Below are 20278 nucleotides of genomic sequence, written 5' to 3'. Positions count from 1 at the left end.
TACAGTGCGATTGAAACTTCGTGGCCCATGCACAGAAGTCGGTATTTTGTGGAAGAGCCACACTCAAGGGGCCAAAGAGCCGATTGTGGCTCACGAGCCGCAGTTTGCTGACCACTGTCCTAAACTAATGGGGCTCAAGGAATACAAGGCAAAGGTAAGGTTTAGGCTAAAGTGGAAAGTATAATAGATTCCCCTCCCTCACAATTTAAACTGGGGCTACAAAGGGGATCAAGGTAGAAACACACACACACATACACACACACACACACACACACACACACGATGAAACCACTAGTCTCAAAATTTGGCAATAAGATAGAAAGGAAAATCTTCCTTCCAGTTCAACCACAAGCTGGAATTGCTACTGAATGGTCAGAGAAACCTCAACCCAGGAATTTAAGTCCAAGTTGTCACAAACTAAAAGTGGCCACAGAACACTAACAAAATAATATGTAAATCTTCTCTGGAAAAATTCACTTCAACATTGGCCTCAAAATAATTCTCACAAAAAGTTCTAAGAAATATAAACTTGGGCAAAAATTTGAAAACACTCAGGAAAATAAAGCCCATAAAATAAGACACTCAGAAAAGAAAAGAAAAAAAAAGATGCGAGAATCAGACTTTCAAAGACTTCAGATATTGGAATTATTAGAGACTGAATTTGGAATAAATGTTTAATAAGCTTAAAGAAATAAAAGGGATGGAAAATGAGTAAAGAGTGAGAAACTATGACATGATGAAGCAAACTTAAAAAAGAACAAAATATTTCTCAAAATAAAAACAATAACTGAATGGATGGCTTAAGGGCAGAAAAGATACAACCAAAGAGAATTAGTGAGTTTACAGAAATTATAGAGAACACTTAGAGAGATTGAAATTATTTTAAAGAAAAAGCAAAAGAACAGAAGACAGACGCGGAAAGTAAAATATACAAAATTAAGCAATATTCCAGAAGAGAAGAGAACGGGACATAACCCATAGCTGGTTTTAGAAAGTTGCTTTTAATGCTCTATTTACGTGTTTTGTTTTGTTTTGAGAAGGGGGGTGGGGGGGTCTCATCTTCACTTAGTTCTTGGTCTGGAAATTTTCCAAAACTGTCAACAGATATTACATTCACCCATTCAAGAAGTCCAAGGAATGCATATCAAGACAAATAAGAAATCTAGAAGTTCTGGTCCAAGTAAAATGTAGTAGGTGCACTCTATACTGTCCCTCACATCAATTAAAAAAAACATACACTGAGTGGCCAGATTATGACCTCCCTATCAGTACCTTGTTGGGCCACCTTTTGCCTTCAGTACTGCGGCGATTTTTCTTGGCATTGACTCCACGAGATGTTGAAAGGTGATGCGAGGAATCTGACAGCATGCCTGATGAATAGCACTGTCCAGTTCTGTGAGATCTGGTGGTTATGGAACCAGCTGCCTGATGGCTCTTTTAACTTCGTCCCACAAATGCTCAATTGGATTGAGATCTGGTGATTGTGGGGGCCACCTAAGCAAGGTAAAGTCTCCCTCATGTTCTTGAAGCCACTCCTGCACAACACGAGCACCATGGCATGGTGCCTTGTCTTGTTGGAAGAAGCCATCTCCATTGGGATATGCCATCAACATGATAGGATGAACTTGATCAGCAATGATACTATGGTATGTTGTGCTATTCAGACGTTTATAATGATCTGGCCCTCTAGCAACTTCGGCGCGAAATTATAGCTAATTTGCCTACAAATGTCTGGTGGTCATAATAATCTGGCCACTCAGTGTATATACAACCAGGGTAAAATTTATGAAGCAGCTATTTGAGGAATCAAGAAAGTCAATATTAGTAGATGAATTAGGGTGGAAGACCAGTGGTACATTTACCATTTTTTCCCTCCACTATCACTCAGCATGAACTCAAGGCAGTTCAAAAACTGGAAGTGGATAACAGCATAGACAGAAAAACTTCCAGGAAGCTTTCTAGTTCAGACTCAAGGAGTGCAGGGGCTGACCAGCAGCCCCTGAACGACAGATGAACTAAGGAACCCCTGCTATAGCAACCAGGCAGCCTCAATTGCCTGCCTCACTGGGCTTTTATTACAGTTTGAGATAAAGTTTATCTTTTAGATACAATCAATAGGGTGAGTAATCTTGGGAGGACACGTGTATTTACATATTCCTCTAGGCAAGGGCATCCAGGGATTAAGCATAAGAATTCCAGTAAACACCCGGGGGTCTGCATATGCACAAACTTGTTTGGAAAGGTCAAGGAATAATTAGGGGTGCTGCCTTCAACGCTCCCCTAAGCCTCCCCTAAGTCAGAATTCCGATAAACAGGGCAGGTGGCCTTCCACACACTTCCCTTTTCTCAGAATGTCCTCCTTACAAACTTTCCAACCAAGACTCGTGTGCTCCCCAACAAAGGAATGGGAAAGAAGCAAGAATCTACAGGCACCTAAAGCAGGGATTAAAAGAACTTCTTCTCCAATCAGGAGTGTGTCCTTAAGAGAGTGGGGCAAATCCCAATTTATTTTCTTTTCCTCTCTGTCCTCCCACCGCTAGGTCTGGACTACAGCTGCAATCCTGGGAAGTACACAGAACCGAGTAAATGAAGTCCCAGTTTTCTGGCAGCAAAACGAAAAAGGAACACCAGGTAACCAGGGAGTGAGCAGAAGGAGGGGAGCTGGGGAAAGACCCCATAAAATTGGTTTTGAACTCCAAGGTTTGTCTCTGAGTCTATCAGCAATGTATGGATTCCAATCGCTACACATTCTCATCAGCATTTGATATTGCCAGTGTTTTTCATTTTAGCCATTCTATTGGGTATGCTGGAGCTTTCTCAAAGTAGTTTTAATTTGCATTTTCCTCATGCCTAACACTGCTAGGCATCCTGTCATATGCTTATTTGCCATCTGTATGTCTTCTTTGATAATGTATCTGTTTAATTCTTTGCCCACTTTTCTTGATTTGATTGTCTTAGAGTGGTAAGGGTTTATATATTGAAGTTATAAATAGATATTAGATATATGTTGTATATGAAGGCAGCAGTGGAAACAGAAAGAACTGTTCAAATGTGTGAGTGTTTAGAAATCTGTGACTTATCTTTTCATTTCCTTAAAGAGTATCTTTTTATGAGCAAAAGATTTTAATTTTAATAAAGTCCAGTTTATCAATCATTCTTATATAATTTACTTTTTGTGTCCTACTTAAGAAGTTAAATTTAACAGCACTTTATCAATAAATTAGAGGGACAAATGATATGGGAAGTATTAACGATAACTCCTAGATTTCTGTCTGGGCTGAATAAATGCAACACCATACCGTGACTATTTTCTTAAAGGGGACATCCATAACCCACCATTAAGTCAAACCATCTTTTCTGGAATCCACTGACCTCCCAACAGTATTCTACACTGCTTATCTATGTCTCTTTTCCCCCCCAGGTTCAAACCTTGAACTGTGCTTTGCTTTATTCAGTCTGAAACAACTCTCGGAGTTTCATCTCTCTCATATGCCAATGATTTCCAAATTTCTACCCGCTCTCTGGAGGCCTTACTATGTGACAGATACTATGCTTATCTTCTAACTGCTTACTGCATATTTCTCCTTGACGCATCATTAACCTATAGTCAACCAAACTCATTCTCCTTTACCTCGCTGCTAGTTCTCCCTCTTGACTCACCAGTCTCTGTCAGTGGTACTCTGACATTCTCCAACAATGCTACTTCAAACACTGGAGGTCTGGGAACTAGTCTAAGGAACTATTCCCAATTTGCATGAAAAATTATGGTAATATTAAGTTTCCCTACCATAAATTTTCTTAAACCTTTCTCACCCACTATTCTCTGTCTATTCTAGAATATATAATAGTATCTGCTTTAAGAAAAAAAATGTATTTTAAAATTTCATATATAAATATTCATAATATTCCACAAAAAAATACCATGACTCTATCACCTGAACATGTATGACCACCACTGAACGAGTAATATATAACTCCTAGTCCTGCTATGAGTTCTTTTCTGTGCATTGTGAAACTTTTCCTATGAGGAAGTTAGAACAAAGTGGGAAAGGTAAGTTTGTCTAAAAAAAAATCGATTAAGTGGTCCATCAGAATACTCTTTTTCTTCCTCAATTCCAGACTATGACTGCCTATCTTCTGGCACCAAAAACAAAAACCAGCTTAGAGGCAGAGTAGAAACAAGTTTCAATAATCAGTGTAAGAATAAGTGACTTTTTATTCTACTCATAGCAACTGAGGCACCCCCAGGCTGCATCCTCCAGTTAAACCAGCACTTTGTGGACTGTCTTTCTCTGGTGATTATCAGTAGTTACTCCTGAAATGAAGCATAACATTATCTTAAGAAAAATAACACAAATATTAATATTTATAATCTCAAAGGGATTTGCCAAAGCATAATTTGAAGATACCAATTATTTGGAATCATCATAAACATAAATAGTTGGGAATTAAATACGTGTATATGAAAAGACAACTTTTAAGGATGAAATCCAGTCAAGACTAAACTTCTATGTTGAGTTAAACACTCAATTAAATATTCAATATATATTAACTGCGCACCTACTATGTGTCACATACAGTGCAAGTCACTCAAGGTTTATAGTGAGCAAGACTCGCAAGGTACCAGATTTCAAGAAATTCACAGACTACGGGAAAGACAATCAATAACAACCAGAACTGATGGACAAAGCTCCTCCAAGTGCAGCAGGAAGGGTAAAGGGGATGCTGAAAGTTTTCTCCAAAGCTCTATTCTATCTAATAAAGATGGAATATGCTAATTGGCCCTCATGCCATCGCAAAGATGGCAGCTCCCACAGCCAATAAGGAGGGGATATGCTAACTGACTGCCCTGCCCTCAAAGATGGCAGCGCCCACAGCCAATAAGGAAGGAATATGCTAATTTAGGCAGGCAGGTGAGAAGTTAGGACCCAGAGGTTTTGGATTGTGAGAGGGATGTCCAACTGCCGGTTTAAGCCTGATCTTGGAGATCAAGCCTAAACCGGCAGTCAGACATCCCCCGAGGGGTACCAGATTGGAGAGTGTGCAGGCTGGGCTGAGGGACACTGCCTCCCCCCCACCACCACCACCCCCAGTGCACAAATTTCATGCACCAGGCCTCTAATTTGAGATAAAACCTGAAGAATGATTAAAAGTTAACCAAGAGTATGTGTATGTGTGCATAGAGGTAGGAGGTCAGGGGTTCTATGGATGAGATGGGGATCAAACAAAAATGGAGAAGCGAGCACACTCAGTAGATATGAGCTCTAATACCAGGTTCTACCTCCCCATAAGCTGTGTGCTCCTGGCAAACAACATCTCTAGCTTTAGTCACTTCATTTGGCTCTCCACATGTTAGCTCTAAGAAGTTGGGCAACTAGAAATCTCTGTGTCTTTCTCATCTGCAAAATGGGAATCAGAGCAGTACCTTCTCCACCATGTAGTTAAGAGGGTAAATTGAAAGATCAAGACTCAGTGAGGTAACAAATGTAAAATACTTAGAATAAGTACTAATATTCAAGAGTTCAATAAATGTTAGTCATTACTATTTTTATATTAATAGGCAGAGTCAAGATCTCAAAGGGTGTTGTAAACCATGTTAGGTGTGTAGTTTTTAATCTGGATATATGGGGAGCAAATGAGTGATTTTAGCAATGAACTGACATTATCAGATTTCCCATTTGGAAGGCTCACTGTGGGTACTGTTAGAGAATGGATTGGAGAGAAGCAAGAGTAGTAGAAAGAACCCAGTATGGACGAATTACAGCCATTAGGGTAACAGACGATGGTGGTCTGGACCCAGAGAGCAGCAGTGGAGAAGGAGATGTTTGGATTTAAGATGTGAAATGTCCCCAATATTTACTGATCTTTTCCTCACTCCTACTCTCTATCTGCCTACTAAAGAGTCATGAAATCCCTTTAGTTTTCACTACTCACCACTCTGTAATTGACTCCCTAACTATATATTTAGCTCCCACCTCTCTCATGACCTTCAGGTCCAAATTTCAACTGTCCCTGGAGAGCTTCCCACAGATAGTAATCCCACACTCAATAGAACCCAAAGCAAACCAATGATTTATTTCCCCCAAATAACTCCTCAATTCCCTAGTTTTGATGCTAGCTCTATCAATCACCCAGGTTACAATCCCTGGAGTCATCATCCATCTAGTTGTAAAGACTTTCTTCTGATACTACTTTTTGACAACCCTCACTGATACTTGGACTCTTAAAGGCAATGTGATGCAAAACAAAAGGATCTATGCAAATATCAGCCCTCATTACCTCTCTTCTATTTTTTTAAAAAAATTTTTTTTTTATTGACTTTTTACAGAGAGGAAGGGATAGAGAGTTAGAAACATCGATGAGAGAGAAACATCGATCAGCCGCCTCCTACACATCTCCCACTGGGGATGTGCCCGCAACCCAGGTACATGGAATCGAACCTGGGACCTTTCAGTCCGCAGGCCGACGCTCTATCCACTGAGCCAAACTGGTTTCAGCTACCTCTCTTCTATTATAGCAGGTTAATTTGTCTACCCACCTTTAGTCATCGTGCCCTTCAACCCTGATTAGTCTCATGGATATCTATCTCTCGCTCTCATTCTCTCTCTCTCTCTCTCTCTCTCTCACACACACACACACACACAGTTTAATATGGAGAGGGAGTTACATGATCTCTTGATTACTTTTTAAAAATTAGTTACATTGGTTATAATAATTACACAAAAACAAGTACAACATAAAGTACAGTGAGAATAGAGCAAGTACTCTAACAGAGCACGTTCTGTGAATTTTAGCTTCTTTTCTATGTCATTAGTTCAAAATATGATATCAGGCACTGAGTGAATAAAATTCTCCCTCAGTAGTACAAACACCTGCTTAGTCACTGGAAGTTCAACTGTGAACAATGAGCATGAATCAGTTCTTCAGCAACAGATCTGAGAAGGGGGACCTGACCGTCACCCATGGGGCACAAACAGTGTAACCCATTCACTTGTGGCAACTAGCAAATCTAGACAGAGCTCACATTGCTAAAGGGCATATGGGAAAATAAAAGACCTGTTAAAAATCTTGTGAATGGGGAAGAGGGAACATCATCTCTTGCAAGAAGAATATATCTCTGAAATGATTAAGAAATATTTCAGGAAACTGGCATCCTTAAATAGAACAGAAACAACGTAACTTCTACAAAACAGGAACAGAAAGCAACAGGGAGAGAAGAGGATAAAAAGACAATTAAGAGCCTTTTTAAGAAAGAATGAAAGAAAAACAATGAAAACTGATGACTTCCATGAAGAATAAAAATGCATGGCATTAGCTCTGGCTGAGTAGCTCAGTTGGTTGGAGCATCGTCCCATACACCAAAGGGCTGAGGCTTCAATTCCCAGTCAGGGCATATACTTAGGTTGAGAGTTTGAGGCACAGGCGCATACGGAAGGCAACTGATTAGTGTTTCTCTCTTACATTGATGTTTTTGTTTCTCTCTCTTTCTCTCTCTCTCCCTCTAAAATCAATAAACATTCTCGGGTAAGAATTAAAAATAAACAAAAAACTTCTCTCACCCAAGTACTAACCAGGCCCGACCCTGCTTAGCTTCCGAGATCAGACAAGATTGTGTTCAGAGTGGTATGGCTGAAGACCAAAAAACTTCCCAAAAAAATTCATGGCATTAGACAACTTATCTATTTGGTTTTCTTGCCAAAATGTTTAAACATGAACTTAAGCATGAGGAAACAATGAGACAAGTCCCAAAGGTGAGACATTCTACAAAACTGGTCTGGATTCTTTAAAATGTAAATGTCAGAGACTAAAAAAAGGGGCAGAACTGTTCTAGAATCAGTGGTCGGCAAACTGTGGCTCGGCAAACCACTGCTCGCGACCCACATGCGGCTCTTTGGCCCCTTGAGTGCGGCTCTTCCACAAAATACTGACTTCTGCGCATGGGCCACGAAGTTTCAATCGCACTGTACGTGCGCGCCCGCAGGTGGTATTTTGTGGAAGAGCCACACTCAAGGGGCCAAAGAGCCGCATGCGGCTCGCGAGCCGAGGTTTGCCGACCACGGTCCTAGATGAAAGGGTACTAGAGACATAACAACTAAATTAGACATATGATCCCCTAATTGGACCCAGGCTTAAAAACAAAAAGCTGCAAAGGACATTACTGGAACAATTTGGAAAATTTAAACATGGATTGTTAGATCATATTGTGTGAATGTGAAATTTCTTAATGGTGATAAAAGTGTTGTGGCTATGTAGAAGAATATACTTGTCTTAGGAGATATACACTAAAATACTAAGAGATAAAACATCCTGATGGCCATAACTTGATAGCGAATTATTCATCCAAAGAAAGTAAAATAAATCTGTGTGTATAACAAAGAGGGGAGAGTGAATGTGAGTGGGGAGGGAAGAAGAGTAGAATTAGCTATCCCCTCATATTATGGGGAAACAGATAAGCATTTATACTAAAAAACCACACAACTTTTATAATAGTTTTTTTAAAAGTCCTTTCTTGTTTATGAGGCCAGCATAACCTTAATACCAAAATCTGACAAGAACATTACAAGAAAATTATAGCCAAAATCTTGTATACATATAGATGCAAACATAAAATAATAAAATATTAGTAAATTGAATCCAGCATTATGTATAAAAAAAGATAATAAATCATGACCAAATGGGTTTATCCCAGGAATTCCAACTTAGTTTAACATTTGAAAATAAATGTGATCCACTACATTAACAGGAGAGAAAAACCGTATGATCATCCCAATAGATGTAGAAAAAAGGGTTTGATAAAATTCAATATCCATGCATGACTAAAGCTGGCAACACAAATATCACTTGATGCGCCAACAAAAATCAGCTCTCTCTAGCCAAAGGGGCAAGCTAACAAGCCAGAGAACTTTTAGAAAATAACCACCGAACACTGTGGCCAACATGTGTTGCCTTCACTCAAGTCAGCCAAGACAAGCAGGGAGAGAACCTAGATTTCTGCCCTCACCAGGCTGTAATAAAGCATGCCATCCACATGCCCCTGCCAGGTTAGTGCTACAGAAAGTAGAGAGCTGGGCTTTCGTCATCCCACATGGTAGTAATGAGGACCCTCATGATGTGATTCAGGGAATATTGTGAAGCCTGGACTTCCACTCTCACATAGCAATAATCAAGACCATGGTGGGAGCAAGGGAAAAAGCACCTCAATAAAACTGTTAGTATGATTTGGGAAAAACAGAGATATGATAAAACAAATAATGCAAGGGGGAAGAAAGGATTTAGAAACTCAGGGGGAGGGAAAGGCAGAGAATACTGTTTTTTAAAAATCTAAACTCCACCCAGCTGGAGAGGTGTCAATGGAGGCCTCCAGGGAGCCAGAACTCCCACTCTGGCCCTGCAGTAAGGAGAATTCTCCACCGCAATTCAATCAAGGCTGAGCAGAGAACCTAGACATGTACCCTAACTGGCAAGAAGAAGGCAGAATACCCCCTGCCTCTTCTGGAGCAGTGACAGAGGAAGCCAGCTAAAAATCAGTGGGAAAAAATGTCTTCGAGTTCTGTAAGAAATGTTTTCAATCCAGAACTCTATTACCATATAAACCAGCAATTTTCAACTGGTGAACTTGAATAATTTTTAAAACATTCAATACCTGCCTAGTCAGGGGCACTGACTTCCTTTCCCTTATATCAGTGGTTCTCAACCTTGGCTGCACATTCACCACTGCCTTAAATTGTCAAATTTAAAAAATGACAACAGCCAATATAACTACAGCTGTCCAGTGTGAATGAATCAAAATTATACCTATATTTTGTCACATTGGCAAAAGAATCTGTATTTTCTGGCGTGCTGCAGAATTTTAGTAATTAGTTTATGTGTGCCATGAGATGAAAAAGTTTGAAAATCACTGATATAAACTATCAAACAAGTGTAAGAAGGTAGACATTTTTCTGATATACTAGAACTCAAACCACCCTTTCTGCAAGTTCACTGGTTGTCTGCCTCCTATAAGAACCCAAATATACACTCCAACAAACAAATTACAACAAAATAGCACAGAGGCCAGGAAATGATGAAATTGGAGAATGGTGAAGGGACATTCCAGAATTACAATAATACAGATGACTTTATAAAGATCAGAACAGGAAGGTAAGAAGGAACCATCAGGAAAGAGGGGAAAAAGAGTCTCCGTAAAACTGCTAGTATGAGTTCAAGTTTGAAAAAAATAAAGATGTGATAAAACAAATAATTCAAAGAGGGAAGGATTTCGAAACTCAGGGGGAGGTGAAAGGAGAGAAGACTTTCTTTAAAAATCTAAACTCAGATATGGCTCTTTCTATTCCAGTCTCAGGCACTTTCTGGGCCGAAGGGAGCAATGCAGACATGGCCAATCCAAAAATCACACCATGCATAACCAGTTCAGAAATGGTACAAAAAAGGCATTAATAAGACCTAAAACATAAAGATCTTTTAAGGATGTGGAACCTAAGTTCCTAAGGCTCTTGAGCTTTGTCAGGAAACATAGAAAGGTCTAAAGAAGATGTAGACCAATAAAACTAAGAACACCAAGGCCTTTGTCAAGCTCAAGGTCCTAAAAGACTCAAGCTTGAGAGGCATGGGGTCCCTCGCTCTGCTGGTTGGAAGCAAGCACCAAGGCCAAAGTCAAAGCCATGACTCAGGCTCCCAAAGGTGGCCCAGCCCCCACAAAAGGTACAAAGTAGAGGCTTCTGTGTGCCAACATGAGGATGCAATTACTCGTGGGCTGCTCTCTATATTGGGCTGGTGCATTTTGTTCAAATAAAGGCAAAATTTTAAAAAAAAAATATATATATATAGCTATAGATATATATATAGATATACTAGAGGCCCGGTGCACAAAAATTTGTGCACTTGGAGGGGGGTCCCTCAGCCCGGCCTATGCCCTCTTGCAGTGTGGGACCCCTTGGAGGATGTCCACCTGCTGGCTTAGGCCCACTCCCTGGAGGATCGGGCCCAAGCTAGCAGTCAGACATCCCCCTGGCAGCCCAGCAGCCCTCGGGGGATGTCCAGTTACCAGCAGGGAGCAGACCTAAGCTGCAGTCAGACACCCTTAGTGCTGCTGAGGAGGCTGGAGAGGCTCCTGCCACTACCACTGTGCTGGCAGCCATCAGCCTGGCTTGTGGCTGAGCAGAGCTCCCCCTGTGGGAGCACACTGACCACCAGGGGACAGCTCCTGCATTGAGCATCTGCCCCCTGGTGGTCAGTGTGTGTCATAGTGACCAGTCATTGCCAGTCGTTCTGCTGTTAGGGTCAATTTGCATATTACCCTTTTATTATATAGAATAGAGGCCTGGTGCACGGGTTGGGGCTAGCTGGTTTGCCCTAAATCGTGTCCCAGATCAGGGTGGGGGGTCTCCACTGGGGTGCCTGGCCAGCCTGGGTGAGGGGCTGATGGCTGTTTTCAGGCTGGTCAAGCCCCCGCCCCCCGAGTGGGGACCCTCACCTCATGGAGGTTTGGCCAACCTGGGTGAGGGGCTGATGACTGTTTTAAGGCTGGCCACACCCCCTTTAGGGTGGGGGGGGAGGTCCCCACTGGGATGCCTGGCCAGTCTGGGTGAGGGGCTGAGGGCCGTTTTCAGGCTGGCCAAGCTCCCCGGCGACGGAAGCTCCCAGCCTCTCCTTTTTTTCTTTTTTCTTTTTATTCTGGGATTATTTACCTTCTATAATTGAAACTTTGTTGCCTTGAGTGGAGCTCAAAGCTGGCCACGGCAGGCCGGAAGCTTGGCTTCCTCCATTACTCGGGCAACCAAACCTCCTGCTTGCTCCAGCTCAGTGGCTGCCGGCCGCCATCGTGGTTGGATTAATTTGCATATAGTCGCTGTGATTGGCTGGTGGGCGTGGCTTAAGGCATAGCAAAGGTATGGTCAATTTGCATGTTTCTCTTTTATTAGTGTAGATAGATATAGATTAGAAATAGATATATAGAGATACATATATCCAGATATGAAACAAAATAAATTTAGTCTAATTTTAAATCCTGGATGGATTATAAGAAAAAGTTTATATAACCCCGATGTTAAGAACATTCTCCTTCAAATGGGATCATTACAGTGCACCAAAAAGAAAATGTTATTCTAGCACCCTAGCTGGCCTATTTTAACAATTTTATAAATTTACATATAAATTTTCTCTTTGACCCAGCAATCCCACTTCTAACAATCTATTGCAATGGTAAAAATACACAAGACTACTTACCATTTATAACAGTAACACTGGATGCAACCTAAGTGACCATCAGTATGAAACTGGTTAAATAACCTATGGTTCATCCATCCAAAGGAACACTGTGCTGTCCGTACAGAAAAATGAGAATGAATTCTATATACTGCTAGAAGTGATCTCTTTAGAGCAGTGGTTCTCAACCTTGGCTGCACATTAGAATCACCTGGGAATCTTTTGTAAATCCTAATTTCTGGGCCTCATCCTCTGGAAATTCTGTTTCTTTGTTACTAATGTTGTGGCCTCACCCCATAACAAAGAAACAGAATTTCCAGAGGATGACGTTTCTAGCTCTCTATCTCTCTCCCTTCCTCTATGTAATAAATAAAATATATTTAAAAAAAAAAAGATTCCCAGGTAATTCTAATGTGCAGCCAAGGTTGAGAACCACTGCTTTAGAGTATAAAATGAGAAAAGAAAAGTGCAGAGAATGCTACCATTTATCTGAGGTGCTAGTGAGAGGAGGTGTGAATATATACAGATATAGATATAATTTTACTTTTTTTTTAAAGACATGACAAAAAGGGGAATTTTTTTTTTAACTAGCCACCTATGAAGGAAGGAAAAAACTGAGTGGTAAGAAAGGGATAGAAATGAGACTTATCTGAATATAGCTTTTATAGACTTAGCTTTGAAACCATATAAATATTTTATGTAATAATTTTGTAAAGCAATCCCAAAGGTTGAAAGAAAAAGCAAAAACCTTATGTATTGAGTTAGTGACCCACCACAGAGAAAGAAACTATTTCTAGTGATTTTCTTTATTTCTTACCCATGAGCATGCTTAGAGAGGGGAAGGAGAGGAGAGGGGTCCAAGGAGAGGAATAGATGGAGAGGGGGAGGAACGGAGAGACAGACAGACATTGATGCCAGAGAGAAAGAAACATCGACTGGCTACCTTCCAAACATGCCCTGAACGGAAATCAAACGTGCAACCCAGATATGTGCCCTGACTAGGAATCAACTGGCAACCCTTCAGCGCACAGGACAACACCGAACTAACTGAGCCACTCCAGCTGGGCTCTATTGATTTTGAAATAGTAACTTGACTATACATTCCGAGTGGGATATACTCTAAGGACCAAAAAAAAGCCAAATTAAAACAAAAACGCGTTTTCAGTAATCATCATGTTGGTGCTTTTGTTAGCATCGCTGTTGAGTTGTGTGGGTATTGTGGGATAAAGCAGTCAATCCAATGAAATCAGGACTTTTGGTATGACAGGAGATTCAGGTATATGAATGATGAGGTTAAATAAAAATGCTATAATATGGACATGTGATATTGCTTACCTTTTAAAAATACATATACACAAAAACAGAAACATGCACGTCCTAGTTCTGACCCTTGGAGAAAACTGATCTAGTAGAAAAGAAAAGTCCCAAAACTATAATCTCTAATACCATTTACCACCAAAAAGAAGCAAGACTCCTTAGAGAAACAGCAGAATACAGGTCTGGAGCAGGAAGCATACAAGAGTCACATCTTGTCACACCAAAAGGGAAGGAAGCTATTAAAAACTACTTGGCTTTTGTCAAAAGGACTCTAAAGTTAACTTAAAGATGTTCCCACTGGACAGAGATAGGACAAATTAAACATCAATAGGGATAGAAAGAAAAAGAAACATCAATAGGGATAACCATAATAGGTTGAAATATAGCAAAAATTGTTTAAATCTGTGTTTACAAAAGTCACATAGTATATAATGCCACTCATATGTAATGTCCAGAATAGGTAAATCTGTGGAGATTGAAAGTAGATTAGTGTTGCCCAGGGCTGGAGGACTTGGGGGAAAATGGGGAGTGACTATTAACGGGGATGGGGTTTCTTTCTGAGGTAATAAAAGTATTCTAAAATAGACTGTAGTGATGGTTGTGCAACTCTATGGATGTATTAAAAACCACTGCACTGTAGACTTAAAAAAATCTGTGTTTAAAGTGACAATCGAAAAATAAAATCAGTCACCTTTGGAAAATGGTAGGAAATTAACTCAGTTTAAAAAATGAATAAAGGGAATCAAATATGAACTATACCTCAAGGTAACTAACTGAGGAAGGTTTCCTTCATTAAAGTAGTCTAGCTAATATGAGGAAGAAATGACAGAAACAAAATATCACCACTTTACAGCCCCTGATAAATCAGGGATCAAAAGAGATAATGTGCCTCCTGATGGAAGTACCTATCACCACCTTTTAAGTACTCTTGCCAAGAAAATGAACTTGAACTGATCAAGTCAATACATCTAACTATCAGTTTGTAGGAAATAAAAGGAACAGAACATATTAAACAGGATGCAGTGGAAAACATATAGGACAAATAATCAACATTCTCAATAAATAAATTGCAAAAGGGGAAAAAGAGACTTAGGAGGTATATACCAACCAATTACAGTCTGACCTTACTTGATTCAAACAAATCAACTGCTTAAAAAAAACTGATATAACTAAAAAACTTTGAACATTGGATATCTGATGATATAAAGGAAATTTTTTAGGTGTGATATCATCATGGTTTTTAAAAAGAATGTCTATCTTTTAGAAACACATGGAAATATTTAAGATGAGATATGACATCTGGAATTTGCTTCAAAGCAATCTAGGACTGGAGGGTGGGGGCGGGAGTTTATAGTCAGTTACTTATATATGAAACTAAGTAAGCCATTAATTAATACATGCTGAAACTGAGTGATGGACATTGGGGGCTCATACTAGACTCTCTACTTTCATAGATATTTAACATTTTCCAAAATATAAAAATTAAAAAATAGTAATTTTAAGCACTCAGGAAAACAAAATGGGAAGTTAAAAATGGGAGTCATCTGTAATACTATCAACAACAATACTGTTTGGGGGGAAAAATAAAAGACTAGAAGTGAACAGTAATACTAGCTAAAGATAAATATAAATGATATAAATATTTTATAAAATTGAATATCATTTTCAAATATTAATTGCGAGGAGGCATAAATGTTCTTAAATATTAACATTCTAATTATTTGCAGGCTTCTCTTATCCTTAATAGACATTAAGTTTCTCTTTCCTAATCAGCAAGAGGAATAGTGCTTTGCATATATCAGAATAGCAATCCTTCAAATAAATTCAGTAAAATATACAACAGATATACTGACATACTCACAGAGAGCAAGTAAAAAACTTTCTCTATGTCTTAAAACTATGAAAAGTAACACATGTATTCTTCTGACTTTTTTTAGAGCTCCTGGTTGTTCACACAAGTGTATACCATCCTCTCCAAGCAATATCAGTAATAGCTACCATCTACTAAACAGTCACTTATCTGTTGAAGGCTACATATAAGATCACTTTTAATCCTCACAACAACCTTACAGGTGAATTAGCTTCCTTTCATAAATAAAAATTTAAAAAAAAATTGAGGTTCAGGAACTTATTAGAAATCAGGCGGGGATTCTATGTAGTTATGGGGACTCCAGCCTGAGCATCTCCAAGGCCAACATCCCCCCAGCTGCTCTCATACCTTGGAATACTAGAATTTTTGCTTGGAGTCAAACATCTTTCTCTAGATTGATTTCCTTCCTCCTTTTGACTCATACAGCCCAGGCAAGATCAATGCAACCTTTCCTGTGACTAAAGTGAGTTCAAGAGTTTATTATTTCTCTCTCTCTAAATCTAACATGAACAGATTTCCCCTCAGCAACTTGGCCCAGTCCACTTTAGGTCTTACTCAGCTAACAAAGCACACACATTCACTATGGAGCCCTTAAAGATTTCTTCCTTTCTCGCTGCATACTAAAATGCCTCCTCCCAGCCATACTTTTTCACTTTTCCTTAGAGAAGCAAACACATTATATAACCAGGCCTCAGCATCCAAACATCTATATAATAAAAGCCTAAGCAACCATTACGGCGAAACGACCAGAACGATTGGTCACTGTGATGCTAACTGGCCACCAAGGGGAAGACGCTCATTGCAGGAGCTGCCCCCTGGTGGTCAGTGCACTCCCAAAGGGGGAGCATCACTCAGCCATAAGCTGAGTGGTAAGCAGCAGAGAGCAGGCAGGCGGTAAGGAGCAAGGGGTCCCGGACTGCTAGAGGGATATCCAACTGCCTAAGGGGATCAGGCCTAAGCTGGCCGTCAGACATCCCCCAAGGGGTCCCGGACTGTAAGAGGGCACAGGCTGGGCTGAGGGACCCTCCTCTCTCCCCCAGTACACACATTTCATGCACCAGGCTTCTAGATCATTTATAGTATGACTTTGCTAACCTTGCCAAGTCATCTTTGACTCTCCTCTTGCCTCTTACATGTAATTTGTCACCAAGTCATGCAGTTCTACCTAAAATCTCTCTCAAATCCATCCTTTTTCTTTCAGCAACCAACACCTCACTTTGGACCTTGATCTTCTACAGTATAGACTATAACACAATTAGTAAACCAGTGGTCTCCAATTATTTTTCCAAGCATTCCTTCCTATCAGTAAAACATCTGAACATACAATTGCTATACATACATTTACTTATAAATTATAAGAATGTTTTACTGTACTAATATAAGCATTGTAAAACACAAAAACAGAAATTCTGATGGTTAATATAAATTCTACCATACTCTTTTCACACCGCGGAGGATCATCTTGCCAAAGATATCAACTGTCCTAAAATACTGCTGCTGGAGTAAGCTTCCTAAGAACCCAAATCTGAACTCTATCCCTTCAATGGCCTCATGTCCCAGTGGTACAAGCCTACTTTTCAACTTCACCTTCTATAATCTCATATCCTGCATCTCAGTTACTCCTGTTACCTCCCTATGTCTTTTGCACACACAGTTCCCTATGCCTGGGAAGTCCTTATTCTTCATAGCCACTGATTTATATATAACAGGATCGCTAAGAGAAAAATACATTCTAAATGCAGTTAGTGAACTTACAAATAAACTTCTGGAATGTTAACATCTTTTTTAGAGGAACTTATATTTTGAACATGCCTTTTGTTACTTCCATTATTTGTCTTCGTTTCAAGTCCTAAATACTTGGAAGAATGGGTATGAATTCCAAAAAAAAAAAAAAGTAGAGGAGAACAACTTTGTTTTGTTCTCTTTGGTTTATTTTTCTTCCTTGTTTATCTTTCCATTTCCCACAAAATCCTTTTAAGCAAAAGGATGCTGCAAATCCAGATAGTAGTTCCCCCTAGGGCCAGGGAAAAGGCTAAGCCATGGCAACCCACAACCAGAATTCCAGCCCGGACTTACAGATGGCCTAAATAAAAACCTTTCCTACAGCAATACTTCAGGTTTTTCCCTTCCTTCTTTCACCCTTCCTATCTGCTGTGCAAATCCCTCCACATTGACTACAATGGCTAAGATTAAATGATGGTGCTGCACCCAATACATTTTCCAAAAACATCATGAATATTCAACTGACTAACTCTGCAACTAATGATGGGGAGCTCAGCCTCCAACACGACTTTTGTACTGTCTTTGTATTGTCTAATGGGGACTGGGACAAGAGCACTATGGTGGAAAGAGAAAAGAGAAGAGGCATTAGAGCAGTGGTTCTCAACCTTCTGGCCCTTTAAATACAGTTCCTCATGTTGTGACCCAACCATAAAATTATTTTCGTTGCTAGTTCATAACTATAATGTTGCTACTGTTATGAATCGTAATGTAAATATCTGATATGCAGGATGGTCTTAGGCGACCCCTGTGAAAGGGTCGTTTAACCGCCACAGGGGTCACGACCCACAGGTTGAGAACTGCTGCACTAGAGGGAGAAGCCCGCCAAGGGAAGTCACATTTCAACTTCTAGTCTTATCCCACAGTAAGGGCGATAGGTCAGCTGTGCTATGCAACTGGCCTCAAGAAGCAAGCAGGCCTGTGGTGCATGTTGGTTATGGGATCCTTTAACAAGCAATCAAAAAAAAAAAAAAGACTGGCAGAGCTATCCTAAGAAGTCAAGCCTGCTGCTCTGTACTAGAGATGGGCTTATCTCCACTTCCAAGTCATTCCACTATTCTTCCTCTGGAAATCCTTCCTCCCTTCTCCAAATCTCACCTTCCTTTCGGTTCAAGTTCCAACTTCTTCTGAGAAAACTATCTCTGTCTACTTTGCTCTTTCGTTTTCTACACAACTCACTAGACTAATTACAATGAGATACCACTTTACACAAAATGGTGCACTTGCTTTGGAAAACAGTTTAACAGTTCCTTAAACAGAGTTACCATACAATCCATTCTATGGATCCAGCAATACCATTCTATGTTCGTAACATCTATATATATAAAACCCTAATATGCAAACAGACTGAACAGCGGAACCGAGCAACTGCTTGCTGTGATGCACGCTGACACCAGGGGATGCGTGCAAAACATGGTGGACATTGGAAGCAGGCAGCAAAGTGCGGAACATGGTGGGCATCAGCCACAGCAGGATGGTGGAGCAGGTGAGCAGGGGCGCCAGACGAAGGCGGGGCACCAGTCGCTGTCATCAAGCAAGCCTCTGATGGATACTGAAAAATCTTTGCTCCCACATGCCACAGTCCCACCGGGCACTCGCACCTGCTGCCAGCGCCGGTCCCACTCACACCCACCTCCAACTTCGGAGCCGCCACTCACAACTGCTGCTGGTGGCTGTCACTGGCTCTGATTGCCCCTCAGGGCTTCTCTACCTCCCCCTGCTCCTGAGGGGTGATTGGGGCAGCAGCCGCCACTCACATCCACGGATGGCGCCAGCCCCAATCGCTCCATGCCTTCAGTGGGTGCAAGCGGGGCCAGCGCCATCAGCGCATAGGAGCAACAGTGGCAAGAGCGGGGCTGTCAGCAGACGGGACTGGGGGATGCAGCAGGAGGGACTGGGTGGGGGTGCAGAGGAGGGCAGAGACCTGCCCCTGTGCCCACCACAGCCTTGCAGCCCATAGTTCAAGGTGCACAAATTTGTGCACTGGGTCCCTACTTATTGATAAGTGAAAACAACCCAAATTCCTAACAACGAATGAATAAATGAATGAATGAATAAAATGTGGTTTGTCAATACAATGAAATATTACTCAGCAATAAAATATTCATATGCTATAATATGGATAACATTTGGAACTGTTATGTTACACGAAAGACAAAGAATTATATATTGTACAAGAGGCCTGGTGCACAAATTTGTGCACCAGTGGGGTCCCTCAACCTGGCCTGTGCCCTGCAATCTAGGACCCCTCAGGGATGTCGGACAGCCAGTTTTGGCCCAATCCCCACAGGCCCTATCCAGACAGGAGGGAACCCGATCCTGGGCGTTGAGCATCTGTTCCCTGGTGGTCAGTGCATGTCATAGCATCCAGTCAACCAGTCGTTCAGTCAATCAGTCGCTTAGGCTTTTATATGTATAGATGATTCCATTTATAAAATATACCAAGAATAGACAACTCTATAAAAAAAAAAAAGACAAATCTACAGCAACTACAAATAGTGATTGCCTAGAGCTGAGAGGGTTTGGAGGGGAAGGGGGAGCGACAGACAGCTAATGGGTATGGGGCTTCTTCCTGGGGTAATAAAAATGTTATGGAATTGGACAGTGGTGATCAATCACATTTTTGTGAGCATACTAAAACCATTTACTGATCCTATATCATAAAAGGCCAGCCACCATAAGCGTAACGACCAGAACAACCAGAGACCAGAACCACCACGGCCCCTCGCTGAACTGGCCACGCCCCCCAAGCAAGCAGTTAAGGGCAATCAGGCAGGCAGGCAGACCAATGGTTAGGGGTGATCAGGTAGGCAGGCAAGTGGTTAGGGGCAATCAGGTAGGCAGACAGCCCCTCGCTGGGCTGGCTCTGCCTCCAAGCAAGCGGTTAGGGGCGATCAGGCAGGCAGATAGAGTGGTTAGGGGTGATAAGGCAGGCAGACCAGTGGTTAGGGGTGATCAGGTAGGCAGGTGAGTTGTTAGGGGCAATCAGGTAGGCAGGCGAGCGGTTACGGGTGACCAGGTAGGCAGACAGCCCCTCACAGCGCTGGCCTGCCCCCCAGCAAAGAAAGAGGGAGGCCAAGGCCACCAGTGGCAACTCTGTGGCAGTGG

At 41.1% G+C, this 20278-nt stretch overlaps 1 protein-coding gene across 1 annotated transcript in view; it reads right to left on the bottom strand.

Moving 5' to 3' along the window:
- The window catches only part of DENND1A (DENN/MADD domain containing 1A), a 446857-nt gene extending 434523 nt beyond the window's left edge, over window positions 1-12334 (bottom strand). The window contains exon 1 of the mRNA XM_015567102.1: window positions 12226-12334. Coding sequence (XP_015422588.1) covers window positions 12226-12299 — 74 coding nt within the window. The 5' untranslated portion in view covers window positions 12300-12334. The remainder of the gene's footprint in view (window positions 1-12225) is intronic.
- Window positions 12335-20278: the final 7944 nt, after the last annotated feature.

The sequence above is a fragment of the Myotis davidii genome, unplaced genomic scaffold (assembly GCF_000327345.1).
Source record: "Myotis davidii unplaced genomic scaffold, ASM32734v1 scaffold142, whole genome shotgun sequence".
NCBI lineage: Eukaryota > Metazoa > Chordata > Mammalia > Chiroptera > Vespertilionidae > Myotis > Myotis davidii.
This window is presented reverse-complemented; position numbering and strand designations above follow the sequence as displayed.